The 15,000-nt window shown below is 36.7% G+C and overlaps 1 protein-coding gene and 1 long non-coding RNA gene across 4 annotated transcripts in view; both read right to left on the bottom strand.

Moving 5' to 3' along the window:
* Nucleotides 1-1,919: 1,919 nt before the first annotated feature.
* On the bottom strand, nucleotides 1,920-2,920 carry LOC130054879 (uncharacterized). Its single transcript, XR_008803212.1, has 2 exons — nucleotides 2,691-2,920; nucleotides 1,920-2,504 (listed from the first exon to the last, which is right to left on the bottom strand). It is a non-coding gene; the product is annotated as an uncharacterized LOC130054879 (long non-coding RNA).
* A 9,725-nt stretch (nucleotides 2,921-12,645) lies between these two features.
* Nucleotides 12,646-15,000, bottom strand: part of LOC125649318 (CLK4-associating serine/arginine rich protein-like) — a 30,240-nt gene continuing 27,885 nt past the window's right edge. The window contains exons 19-20 of one of the 3 annotated variants that reach the window (XM_048876762.2): nucleotides 13,218-13,651; nucleotides 12,646-13,084 (exon numbers count right to left, since the gene is read on the bottom strand). In XM_048876762.2, coding sequence (XP_048732719.1) covers nucleotides 13,030-13,084; nucleotides 13,218-13,651 — 489 coding nt within the window. In that variant the 3' untranslated portion in view covers nucleotides 12,646-13,029. Of the gene's footprint in view, nucleotides 13,652-15,000 lie in introns of all 3 variants that reach the window. The other 2 variants (XM_056165929.1, XR_007360664.2) reach the window with 2 other exon arrangements.

Raw genomic sequence — 15,000 nt, 5'->3', positions numbered from 1 at the left:
GATTCATCTCACAAATCGAATTCAAGTGAGAGTTATTTCCAGAATAAGAGAAGCGTAGGGCAATGTAGGCTTCAGAATGAGTCTTGTTAATCTTGTTCATATTAAAACCGTGGAGTGTAATTCTTTAATGAAAGACTCGTGGGGAAAGGACTAAAACTGAACGACATTTGGAAAAATGTGACAAATCAAATCAACTCGGCGAGAAACTGAACACGGGCGCCCTTACATTTCATTACGACATAGATGATTGTTCATTTATTCAGTTTGTGCCCGGTAAGAGTCAGAAATATAAGATTATTATCGATAATTCTGAAGAATAAGACAAACTGCGGTGCCATATTTCACACCAAAGAAATGCCGCTGGCTTGAGTAAAGATCCCTGGCTCATCAAAGTGAGCAATTTTGTTTTCTCTCCCAAAAAATGTATTTTCCTTCAGAGTATTATTTCATACGCATAGTACATGTTACACAGGATAAATGTTTATCAGTTTCATATAAATTCAATTCAATCCATCACACGCCGGCGTGACAAGCTAACTAACCCTTTATTTATGTGCAAATCAAAATTCTTTGTCTTAAACTTGACACTAACAATAATATGAAATTCAAGATTTATTCATTAACATACAGATGATTGAGGGTCTTCTTTGAAGTGGCGAGAAAATGTGGACGTGAATTACAAACACGCTGACAGCACTAAGAAGTCTTTATTAGCAGCCGATATAATTAGATTATTTATCTGATTAATTTTCTATTGCAAATGACTTGAACCCTCTTATGTTTTCGTAGAATAGATATTTCAATCAGTGTTGCTAGATGTTCACTTTACACACAAACAACCAATCCACAGGTGCGTTAAATATCCCCGCTGTGGATCGACACGCTCCCTAACTATTCATTCCAGAGGAAGTTGGACTGACCAGTTGAAAAGTGGACAATTCAATGATATTTCCCTTCGAATCATACAGGCGTCTGTGGTTTGCAGATTTAAATTGTTTTGTTTTATGTCATTGAATACGATAGCTTTCATGTTTTTCTCACACATGTATGCAAATCAAAGTATACTTCAAAAAGTTAGAAACCGCAAATTACAGAAAAAAGATATATACAATAATAGATTGTGGAATGTGTTCAATTAATTCGAATTAATGTACAGGAGATTCGAGTTTAAGAACTCCATCCTGCAGTAGTTGTACGTCCTTTGATTGTATCAATTAAATGATGAATTCATATTCATTTTGCATGTCCGACTTCCTTTACCTCATCAATAAAATGGATTTTCTTTTGATCTTTTGTTTTCATAAATTATTCAGAAGCGTATAGTCCGCTACAGGAACCTAAATAATGTGAAGAAGGACCAAAACATTAAATTGGAATTTTATGATGAATTCCCTTTATCAGTTATTGTTGCAAAAATTGAGGTCATTTTCGTGACAAATCTGTGTGCGTAGACCTTTTTTATTATTTGAAGTATTAAGATGGACGTCCAGGTAGGTTTTATTTTAATTAGTTCTGAGATGGCGCCACAATAAGACGAAGTGTCAGCTCCAGATCACACAGTACGGCTGTAAGATCAGGCCGGGGCCCGTGTCATTTTGTGGTTTACTTGTAAAAAGGGCGAAAACAACTCTAACGTGGTCATTGTTTCGTTAAGGAAATGATAATGCAAGGCACTGGTGTGGTTTGTCTTCGGTCGATTTGAATAGTGTTTAAATCTTTAATTTGAAATGCCAGAAAGGACATCATATGTAATTATGCGAATTTGACGACTTACAATTTCATTTTATGCTCATCAGCAGCTGTGTGAGAAGAATATAATTCTTTTAACAGACACTGACCCTTCGACTGGTATCGCATGTCAATTATCTAGAGAATGTTATACAATTACAATATAAGAAGTCCACATCTAATATGACAAGTTTAGGATACATTCTGCATTTTATGAAAGGTAATGGAATGGGAAATCGGCATACATATAATTACACCATACAATGAAATTAACAATTGCAGCAGTTCTTGGGTGTTTTCTTCCTGTTGCATTAGTATCAAAGTTATAGGTAAGATGGATTCAAACCTACATATATACTTCATGTCCATGGTGTTGACAAGCTGGGCCATCACTTCATAGTCGCTGCTGGTGTCGTGTTGATTCCACCCATCAAATTCTACAACCGGAACTTCCTCAGGACGGTGTGTCGGCATACACGTATCTTACAAATTTCTCGTCTGCTGATAGCTTCCAACCTGGCTCTGATTTCCAGCCAGCTCCCATCACGCTGCCACAGCCTGGGTCTTTCAATGTGAAGACTTCAACTGTGACTGACGAGATCGGTATTTCTGTAGAGCACCACCTGTACCGTCATCTATTCAGGAGCTGGATACAGCACATACATAGTTTAATCCGACAGATTTTCCTAACGGCACACACATAGATGCGATGCTCAAACTTTTCCTAATTTTCTTACGACAGTTATCCACCTTTTGCTGTCTATAGCCCCACATCCCTAAATGCAAGAGTTAATTATTCTTTGAATTACAATGTGAACTAGATTTTTTTTTCAAAGTGCATGAAAAAGTGCGTAATGTACCTATCTGCAAGCAGTCTAAAATAACTATGACAAAAGAAAGTATTTAAATGAGGTATTCATTTTTCTTTCAACAAAGGAAGATATTTACGTTAGCATACGTACCGGGAAATTTTATCCCTGGATAACTTTATATTGTTGGATAAATATTTCCTGTTCCAATGTAGCTTACCGTCTCGATAAAAATATTATTCTACGGTAGAAGGTTGTGGGTTCGAACTCTGACCGTGCCATACCAAAGGCCTAAAACAAGGAACTGAATAATATTTCCTCGTTAATCGTAGCCTAGGTCACGCAAGCCGTTTGACTTCCCACTTTGTCTCGTAGAACACTGCATTGACAAACGTGTAGGTGACCTAGACTACGTTAATCGCGGGTCTTTGAACGAGACCGAGGCTACGGCAGGTAGGCGTAGTCATGACAAAGAACGCTCACAAAGTGCTGGTGACGTTTTTTGTTTTTTGGGGTGTTTTTTTTGAGTGACAGATTCTCGACGGGACGTAAAACAACACATAAGCAAAACCGTTCAACCTTATATAAAAAACCTACATGTTTATCAAATACGAAATATAGATATTAAGTTTGTTAAAGAAAGGAAAATTTAAAATAAAGAGTGTGTCATTAATTCGCCCGTCTAATCAGCTCAATCAGTGGTCCGGCTGAACACTGCTTTATTGCATTTTTGAAGGACTCTCTTTGTGTTGCTCTGCAAATATTAAAATTCAGAATTTTTCATTGCAAGGTCTCATATCTAGCCTTAAGCACCCGCGTACCTGATATCGTTTTGAATAGTTGAAAACAATTTCATTAGAATTATTTACATTTTCAATGTTTGTGCCTTTGCCATCTTTACAAATTGTAACGATTGCAATTTTCTCATGAATGCGTTGCAGTTGTGAACAAAGCATGTATGGATCTTGATAAATATAGTATGTCTATTCTAACAGTTGGGAATTCAGACAGAAATATAAGTGGAATGTCAATATAACAAGAGGCCCATGGGTCATATCATGATCACTCACCTGAGTCACCTTGGCCCTGCCGTTGTTCAGGTGTTGATATTTCTAATAGATTGTTTTATCTATCTTTAATCCCATCAAAACATTTTGACCCCAGCCTAGTTCCAAAGGATCACAAAATAACTGAAAATGATTTCACATAACACAGAGATGCCTCAACACCAATGTGACTAGCATGATCTTGCTGTTCTGAATAAGACCAAGGCCACAAGGTCATAGTATGATATGAATACCTTGCCATAAGAAATCTATGTACAAAACATGAAAGCTTTATCTTAAATAGTTCAGGAGATATTGAATAGGTCAGATTTTTTTTTAATATCAAAAGTAGGTCAAACTTTCAAGTGAAACTCACAAGGTCAAACACCAAAGTATAACAAGGTCTTGTCATAAAGAATCAATATACAAAATATGACAGCGCTACAGTACCTTAACTAGTTCAGGAGATATTGAATAGGACATGGTTTTTTTTTTTTACAAGGTAGGACGAAACTCCAAGGTCACAACATCAAACACCATTGTCTCACAAGGTCTTGCCATAAAGAATCTATATACAAAATCTCTACCTGAAATAGTTCCGGATATATTTAATAGGTTAAGTTTTATTAAAAGTAGGTCAAACTCCAAAGTTAAGGTCACAAGGTAAATGACCATTATATGAAATGAAAGGTCTTGCCATAAGAAATGTATATACAAGATATGAAAGATGTACCTTAAATAGTTCAGGACATATTGAATAGGTCAAATTTTTACCTCCAGGTCAAGGTCACAAGATCACACACCGAAAGGTCTTGCCATAAGAATGTATAACGCAATATGTAAGTCGTAGCTTATATAGTTCAAGAGATATTTTTAAAGATTTTTCATATAAATATATATATATATATATATATATATATATCTGAATGAAAGGCGAAGATAACGAACAGTGATCAATCTCATAACTCCTATAAGCAGAATAGAGAGTTAGGCATTAGGATATACCAGAGGTGCATGGGACCAGGTGTCTAGGAGGAGTAAACATTCCCGGTCACACCCACCGTGAGCCCTATATCTTGATTAGGTAAACAGAGTAATCCGTAGTCAAAATTAGTGTGCCAAGAACGGCCTAACAATTGGTATAAAACATGTCAGACAGCATTTGACCCAATGTATTGGCAAACTAGATCATTATAACGACCCTAGAATTTGCGAAATGCTGACTGTAAATGTAAAACTTTGATCCCCTATTGTGGCCTCACCCTACCCCAAAGGACCATGATTTGCACAAACTTGGATCTACTCTATATCAGGAAGCTTTCATGTAAATTAAAAAAAATTCTGACTTAGTGTTTCTTAGGAAATTTATTTCTAAGATTTTCCCTATATATTTGCTAGTAAAACTTTGGTCCCTTATTGTGGCTCCATCCTAACCCAAGGGGCCATTATTTCAATAAACTTGAATCTGCACTATGTCAGAAAAGTTTCTTGTTAATTTCAGCCTTTCTGACCCAGTGGTTCTTCAAATATTTTCTCTATACATGTATATTCGCATGTAAAATTTGATCCCCTATTGTGACCCCACCTTAAATGACTCCACCATATTTTTGCATTTTCGTGATTATCTCCCCTTTGAAGGGGACCTGGCCCTTTTTATAACAAACTTGAATTTCCTTCACCCATGGATGATTTGTACCAAAATTTAATTAAAATTGGCCCAGTGGTTCTGAAGCAGATGATGAAAATGTGAACAGTTTACGGTAAGACAGAAAGAAAGTAATCAGAACAGCACAAGTGAGCTAACAAAAACAAATTTGATTTTGAAAATACAACAAGTATGAACTGCAACGCTTTACGCCTGTATACCTTACCTAAAGCGCTAACGCACTTCATGAAGTAAGCCATCGTGAAGGGTCACAATTTATACCTTCAGGTATTTTCGAAAATAAAAGGCCATCCTCGCAAGCCCCAGGTGAAAAGTACGCTCCTCCCCACGTGAAAGGTTTCTAGATATACCAAAGGGGAAAAAATGAACGATGCACAGGGTATGAGGTACGATGTTGACATTAATTAGATACAATTTCTTATTTTGGAATTACGTCAATGCGAACGGGTATATGGAAGAGTATAGGAAATGATGTAGACACAATAGTAAATGAAAGGTGAAGACAATGAACAGCGATTAAACTCATAAAGAATACAAAACTAAGAGTATGACAAACACGGAACCCTGGACATACCAGAGGTTGGATCAGGTGCATAGGAGGAGTAAGCACCCCCTGTCGACTGTCACCCGTTGCGAGCCCTACATCTTGATCAGGTAAACGGAGTACTAGTAATCCGTAGTCATCTGAATTGGTTTGAAACAGTATTTGACCCAATGATACGTTACAGCAAGACTTTTCGATGTAGACGCAATGTTTTCTATTTTTCAACAAAACATAACTCCGATATCAATGTCGACACTGTAATACAAACGTTACAATGTAGAAATAATAATAATGTCGACATTGCCATACGGGCGATGTAAACTCGATACTGTAATACCGATGATGTAGACATACTGTTAATGTTATCTTACTTAATCCTCTTCATGCATTTCTGCACATAAGGCGGCAACAAGGTCTCTCCATTCAGAACTCTGGTGATGTTGTTTCAGTCATAACCGTTTCCCTGCACTTCCGTTTCAGTTGTCCTCCTCCATGTGCGCTTTGGTCTTCTAGGCTTTCTCTTTCCAGGTGGCGTCCATTTGATCACTCTTCTCGCTATATTCTCTATATCTAGTCATAGCACATGACCAAAGTATCTCCAGTGTCTCTTTGATTTCAACATCAATGTCTGCAATTTCTTCCACTTACATTGCTTATCCTATCTTGCTTATTCGCCTTATGCATCTGCCGTTTGATATTAATGTCCACATAGTAATGCCGACGAAGTAGACATGATATTAATGTCGACTCTGTTATGCCGACGATGTAGACACAATGTTAATGTCAATGTAATGCCGACGATGTGGACAAAATATTACCGTCAACATCGTTCTATTTAGCATTGTAATGCCGACGATGTGGACAAAATATTACCGTCAACATCGTTCTATTTAACATTGTAATGCCGACGATGTGGACAAAATATTACCGTCAACATCGTTATATTTAACATTGTAATGCCGACGATGTAGACAAAATATAACCGTCAACATCGCTATATTTAACATTGTAATGCCGACGATGTGGACAAAATATAACCGTCAACATCGTTATATTTAACATTGTAATGCCGACGATGTAGACAAAATATAACCGTCAACATCGCTATATTTAACATTGTAATGCCGACGATGTGGACAAAATATAACCGTCAACATCGTTATATTTAACATTGTAATGCCGAAGATGTGGACAAAATATAACCGTCAACATCGTTATATTTAACATTGTAATGCCGACGATGTAGACAAAATATAACCGTCAACATCGTTATATTTAACATTGTAATGCCGACGATGTGGACAAAATATAACCGTCAACATCGTTACACTGACGGTGTAGACACGATAATTAATGTCAACAACACAAACTGTCAACATTGCAATACCGACGATCCAAGTAAACAGAGTAGAGAATGCAATACAACACCATATATTAAGGAGGAAAACCAAATCGTCATAATGGCTTCCTTTCTTCTGAAACATGAATGGAAATAAGAACACCAACAATGCTTGTATCTAATTGTGTAGCTGGGTAGTTCAGTAGGTTAACTAATTGTGTAGCCGGGTAGTTCAGTAGGTTAACTAATTGTGTAGCTGGGTAGTTCAGTAGGTTAACTAATTATGTAGCCGGGTAGTTCAGTAGGTTAACTAATTGTGTAGCTGGGTAGTTCAGTAGGTTAACTAATTGTGTAGCCGGGTAGTTCAGTAGGTTAACTAATTGTGTAGCTGGGTAGTTCAGTAGGTTAACTAATTATGTAGCCGGGTAGTTCAGTAGGTTAACTAATTGTGTAGCTGCATGGGTAGTTCAGTAGGTTAACTAATTGTGTAGCTGGGTAGTTCAGTAGGTTAACTAATTGTGTAGCTGGGTAGTTCAGTAGGTTAACTAATTGTGTAGCCGGGTAGTTCAGTAGGTTAACTAATTGTGTAGCCGGGTAGTTCAGTAGGTTAACTAATGTGTAGCCGGGTAGTTCAGTAGGTTAACTAATTGTGTAGCCGGGTAGTTCAGTAGGTTAACTAATTGTGTAGCTGGGTAGTTCAGTAGGTTAACTAATTGTGTAGCTGGGTAGTTCAGTAGGTTAACTAATTGTGTAGCTGGGTAGTTCAGTAGGTTAACTAATTTCAATTTCAAAATATTATTGTATGTACATGTATCCTCCACTTTCCATCTACATCAGATTTCTCGGGTGTGTTCTTCCTCCTTCAACAGAGCAAGATACAATTCTATATCGATCACGGTAGCACAGTGGTAGTGTGTTCGCTTCGTGATCGGGAGGTCGCGAATTCGATCTCCGTTCATGAATGCCATGGCGGCCAAACCTAAGACGTAAACATAGTTATCAATGCTCCTTCGCCAAATGCTATATAATGCTAAGAAACTATGTGAGAACATGGGTCTTTCGGATATGTACCTAAGAAACGGCGCGTTAAAAAGCCCTCACTGCTATCGAAGCCATCTTGGGACTAAGACATATCTTTGAATACTGTAACAGGGAGAAAATGCAACGGACCAGACCCGGGTTCGAATCCCTGTCTGGTCCGTTGCATTCTCTCCCTTCCTGTTACAATAAGCATGTACTTGGGTTGTATCTTAACCCAAAATAAGGCCATTGAATCTGTCTTAAAGGGACTGGTTCACGTTTTTCAAAAGAAATATTTTTCATTTTTAATGTTAAAAATTAAAAATATAGCTCATTTAATGTTGACAACCAAAATTTGGACCGTCTGAATACAATGATAAGAGCAATACTTTAGCTTTGGTTCTGTGTTATGTAAACAAAGACTCGAGTCTTTTTATGTAAACAAACCTGTGAAACATTAATTTTGTAATTCAAAGCATCTTCATTCTGTACAATCACAAATTTTAACTTTTAAATGACACATTTTACCTAAAGTATACTTGAAATGTGATATATATATATATATATATATATTATATATAATAAACTTGGATCAATATCCATTTATTTTGAAAACATCGTAAACAATAACACACCTCAATCTTTGTTTTCAAAACAAATAATAAATTCTCTATAATGAGCCTCTGTCATGATGAATAACCTTAATTTTTTTGTGCAACCTTCTAAACATATTAGACTGTCGATTTTGATCATTTAAAGTAAAAAACAAAATTTGGGAGGAAATAGTGAATCAGTCCCTTTAACTCAAGATATATATCCTAAGATTTCTCCTCAAGACATCACTAAACCCTCCTCAGATAAACTTAAAGATATGTCTTAATTTTGTTTATGCTTGAATATGGCTGCCGCCTATCTGTGTAAGTGAGAAGGAGAATCCGGAGAAACTATGTATCTTAAGAGATCACGACAATCATTTATAATTAGATTACATGCACTTGCCACTTAGATGACCAGAATATCGCGAGTAAATATACCGACTAACGCAGCCAATGACCCATAATATATGTGCTTTGTTTGAAAACAACCTTCACCGGCCAACAATGAGGTCACATTCACTTCCAGTCTCTCCAAATAATAGTCGCTCTACGATTTTAAGCCAGTGAAAGATTTCAAGAGAGCGTCGCAGACATCCACAATATTTCAAGACAAAACACTATGCTATTATTGATGTTACAAATTACTTAGTCGGAATTTTCAAACATTACATAAATACATGTATATCAGTTGATGTCACAGAATCAAACCAATATTAGCTGCAATAATGTAGCCCTATCCAATTTTTTTTAATTCTGACGTTTTCGGGATAGGGCTACAATTCCATAGGATCTCCGTAATGGTGCAAAATAATTTTATGAATAACCGATAATAAACTCTTTGTATTAGTCCCAAATGTTGTTAACACCAAAAGGAGTACCAACTTTGTGCTCGGGTATGTCTAATAAAGGTGTTTTTCATTAAATACAATGCACAGCATGCAAAATTCTTCGTCTGCTCCGCCATGCTTGTTATCACGAGATCTCGTAGGTGGATCTAATGAAAAACCTAAACATTGACAATCAGCGTGAAAATGTAGTTACTCGAGCCACTTCGACAAAGAAAGGAAAATCATATTGTTGCAGAAAGAATTTACACTCTGCTGTTCGGTTTTTAACTTGATATTAAATTCAAACCTTTTCAATACCGACGAAATAGCTTTCGCCTCCATACTTGTCCATTGATGTAAATACTACCTTATATGGCATATGCAAATGACTTGACAATCGGAAGTTGAAACTTCAGTACATCAAACATGGCGCACAAGTATGAATCGAGAAATTGGAATTTATCGAAATTGTTGAAAACGGTAGAATAGAGCTTCACAAATCTTAAGTTGCAGGTTGTAAATTTATATATTGACTAAGAAACATAGAATATCATTTTATTTACGTAAAGAAAGTCAGGAAATGTTTAGAATGAGCGCAAATGTTGCGGGAGTGAATCACTCCCGCATTTGCACCATTACGGAGATCCTAAGGAGTTGTAGCCCTCTCCCTAAAAAAAAAAAAAAAAAAAAAAATCAGAGAGGGCTACATTATTGCAGCTAAACCAATATATATTCATAAACTTTCTCATTTGCTAAACATTGTTGGAGCAATATATTGTACTCATGTTAAAATCAAGTCACCATCCACCAATGAACACATAGTATACATGTATGTAAATCGAAAAAAAAAAAACCCATTTCAGGTAGAATTATCAAACTCGTTTTCTATATACATTTTGTACCTATACATGTTGTAACCAATTTTAAATTAAAAAGTGATCGGGAGATTTCTTCGAATTATGCATAATATTGTAGTCTTGTGGTGATGGGAGTAGTAAGGGTTTCATTCCTCGGGCCTCTCCCTGGTGTTTGTGCGTCTTATTCAAGAAATTGTCTTTTAAAAATCAAATTTTATATTTGCTTCTTTATCTTTTATGCAATTTTACAAGTCATTAAAACAGTTGTATTAATCACTAATATAATTGTTCATTGGTCTGTAATGTTACAATTCTTAAGAATTAATCTCTCTCAAGTCTATCCTAATTAGGATAGCCCTATCCATCTTAAGACCATCCTAAGAATCGGCCAGACTCCTAAGGCATATTTTAGGAATGCTGTGCGCTAAGTATAGGTCTAAAATTTTGCGGCAATTTATCGTTCTATATCGTATGTGTGTCACTTCGTTTGACCGCGCGTGCAAATCTCACTTAACGATTGGCCGTATGGTTTGAATAAAAGTGAGTTTAGATGACCACACTATGCCATTCTTTCTAAGTTATTGGTTACCGAGAACAAAAGTAAAGCCCGCTTCGTGAGAAGCCTCGATCGCTGTTACTGGAACGATAGTACTTCATCTACAACTGGTGACGTCTCAATATGAGTGAAATATTCTCGAATAGATGTAAAACAAACAAAATCTAAGGTGGCATATTAATGACACAAGTGTTGGGACAAGAAATATTGATAGTCCTCATCGATATGTCGAGCAAGTCTTCAAGTTTAATTTTCTCGATTAAGCCGATATGCCGGGAAAAGATCGAAGTATCCCCGAAGTTGTTATTGGGCGCTTTTCTCTCTCAATCACGGTGACCAATATTGATTTTACAGAGCGAATTCTGTGAACTCAAATTTCGGATATCATCGAGGGTTTCCGGTAGTCAGCATACTGTACCAGCATTGTGGTTTACGTCATCAATGATGTGACAGTGCAATGTTTTTTGGACGGTATATTCGGATATTAATAAATCCTCGTCTGAACCACAGCCATTTCATTATTTTACGAATTCTATGTTGATTCAGATTGAATATTTTGGGTAGTTCTTTGAACATTTTACAAAGTTTTCTCCGAAATTGCGTCACGGACTTTCATAGTGAAAGAAAAAGCGAGCAAGCTCCACCATTGCATGGCAATGCCTCGCATATTGAATGGTAATGCAAAGCATCACTACAAAAACAGGACAGCTGGGTTCGAAATATAAGTTCCCAGAAAAATTATTGAATTAGAATTTCCTGGGAATATGCACATCTACAGTGTGTCCTTATTGGCTATAATGCTCCATGAAATTCTGTTGTGCGGTCTCAGAGGAGTTGTGCTGACAAGAACAGGACGAATGGGCTCGAAATTCAAAGTTCAAAAGGGGCATAACTCCCAAAAAATTGTTGAATCAGAATTTCCTGGGAATATGCACATCTACACAGTGAAACTACAGACTTTCACGAAATTCTGTTGAACAGTCTCAGAGGAGTTAAACTAATAAAACAGAACGTCCAAGTTCAAAAGAGGCATAACTCCCAGAAAATTTACTGAATCAGAATTTCCTGGGAATATGCACATCTACACGGCGTGTCCTTAATAACTACAAAGTTTCACAAAATTCTGATGAGTGGTCTCAGAGGAGTTGTACCGACAAGAAAGAGACTGACGAGTCACATTACAACCTCTGAAACTTCGTTGCGTGGGGTATAATATACGAATTCTGCAAAGTCACAAGCCTTTTAAAGGTCCAATGTTGCGAGTTTGCAGTACGTCATATGCAACGTTTTTCCAACTGTATTATTTTTCGCAACATTTTCCGTTACAATTCATTTGTATTCTATCTTGTTTCTCCCCTGGGGGGTGGGGGAAAGGGTGGGAGAGGTAAATCATATAGAGATGAAAACATAATTTTTGGAAAAATGTCAAGAAATATTGCATACAACCTTGAAGCAAACTGGGAGTATAGAAATTGTGTGGCCCTCTATTCATAGGTATAAATTTCTAGCTGTCAAGTTTGTTGAACATTACTTAAGGTTTTGGACAGGCAAAGACAAACTTCATGCAAGTCTCCCATTATATTCTAAGTCGATATTGGACTGGTAAGGAGCCCATCTGCATTTATTCTACTTCATAAACACATGTAAACTAACACTATTAAATGTTTTAGGTTTTACTGTTTATATCAAACAACCTTCCAATAAAATATAGTTGCTACATGTACTTGCCTCTACAGTAATAACAATTTCATTTTTATCAAGCATATAACCAACTTTTCCCCTCATTTTATAATATATACAATACACATTAATGTCTAGACCATTAACAATGAAAGATGTACAATGATGGTCTGCATTTCTAGGAACATTTAATTGATTGAGGAAAAAATGTCTGTTGAGAAATATGCTTCCGGTGGTGTTTTAAGATCACATAAAACACGAACAGATATTCAGGTAACCATCTTTCAGTCGCTGTAAAATCCTTGCATCCAATCACAAAGCAATTTATTTAAACATCTCGATCATATTAATTTCTTATATCTCAGTAATTTACTAGTCTTGGTCTTCTGTCTGGTGATCGTGACCTTGAACGCGATCTACAATTCAAAACATATGTTTCACTTTATACAGTATTTTTTTAAAACTATATTTATTGAAATCAAATCAGTTGAGTTTTCCTTTTCAATTGATAACTTAATTGACATCAATAGATTCTTAATGAAATTTGACCTGTGTCTGTAATTTCTAGGACTTCTGTCACGCCTCCCCCTCACTGGACTTCGATATCTATCTCCCCCTCGTCTTTCATGGCCTGGACTACGTCTCCTGTCCAAGTACTGATTCCTCCCCCTGTCCGGGGAATTGCGGCGACGCTCTCTAATTGGACTTTTCTTCCTGTCAGAAGTGGGACTCCTTCTACGATCCTGTAATGGACTCCTCCTACGTTCAATTAATGGACTTCTACGACGTTCTACCTGAGGACTTCTCCTTCTCTCAGGTTTAGGAGACTTGTGCTTTGGACTAGGGCTTCTCTTTACTATTTGAGGACTGTTATTTCTCTCATCCGAGTCACTGTTTGGGTTGTCCTCTAATTCTCTATGTCGTTTTTCCCTCTCCCTTCTTCTCATTTCAAGAGTTCGAATTCTCAATTCTTCTTCTCTGTCCTAAAAACGTTAGAAAACTTTAAAAAATTAAATTACTGTAAAAACATTACATTTCATGGAGGCTAAAATTTTTATCAAGACAAGGATACTTTCTGTCAAAAGCTTTTAATCACTGTTTATGTCATTAAGAATTGTCAGTGCATTTCCAGAGGGAGAAAGTTTTGCAAACCACAAAATAGATACATGTATCATGACTTCAGAGACCTTTGACATCTATTATGCCGATTCAGGCAAGTGTGAACGCAAAATGGAATAAATGCATGTTAGGAGACAATTGGTCTGCATAACGTATGTTATTAACACGAAGATGTCAAAGAATAAACATTTACATCAATTTGTGATTTTTAAAAAAAACAAGAGATGTTTGTAAAACACATATGCCCCCCATGGTGCAAAATTGAAAAGGGTTATACACACACACATCATTTAATTGAGAGTAGTATCATCAATTCAAAATATTGAGCAGACAATATCTTCCTATGTCAAGAGTGGATTGACCATGTGACCTAAAAATCAATAGGGGTCATCAACTCCTGAAGATGTACCAGTGTACCAAGTTTGATTTCCGTCAAGCAAAGGGTTCTCAAGATATTGAACGGACAGTATATTCCTATGTCCAATTTGACCCTTGACTTTTGACCATAAAATAATTAGTAGTCATCTTCTCCTGAAGATGTACCAGTGTACCAAGTTTGATGTCTGTCAAGCAAAGAGTTCTCAAGATATTGAGCGGACAGTATATTCCCATGTACAGTTTAACCCTTGACCTTTGACCACGCGACCTCAAAATCAATAGGTGTCATCTTCTCCTGAAGATGTACCAGTGTACCAAGTTTAATGTCTGTCAAGCAAAGAGTTCTCAAGATATGGAGCAGACAGTATATTCCAATGTCCAGTTTGACCCTTGACCTTTGACCATGTGATCTGAAAATCAATAGGGGTAATTTTCTCCTGAAGATGTACCAGTGTACCAAGTTTGATGTCTGTCAAGCGAAGGGTTCTCAAAATATTGAACGGACAGTATATTCCTGTCTAGTGTGACCCTTGACCTTTGACCATGTGACCTCAAAATCAATAGTGGTCATCTTCTCCTGAAGTCGTATCAGTGTACTAAGTTTGATGTCTGTCAAGAAAAGGGTTCTCAAGATACTGAGCAGACATTATATTCCCATGTCAAGTTTGACCCTTGACCTTTGACCATGTGACCTCAAAACCAATAGGGGTCATCTTCTCTTGAAGATGTACCAGTGTATCAAGTTTGATGTCTGTCAAGCAAAGGGTTCTCGAGATATTTAACGGACAGTATATTCCTATGTCCAGTTTGACCCTTGACCTTTGACCATGTGACC

The sequence above is a fragment of the Ostrea edulis genome, chromosome 5 (genome assembly GCF_947568905.1).
Source record: "Ostrea edulis chromosome 5, xbOstEdul1.1, whole genome shotgun sequence".
Lineage (NCBI taxonomy): Eukaryota > Metazoa > Mollusca > Bivalvia > Ostreida > Ostreidae > Ostrea > Ostrea edulis.
The sequence above is the reverse complement of the archived record's forward strand: the minus strand, read 5'-3'. Positions and strand labels throughout refer to the sequence as shown.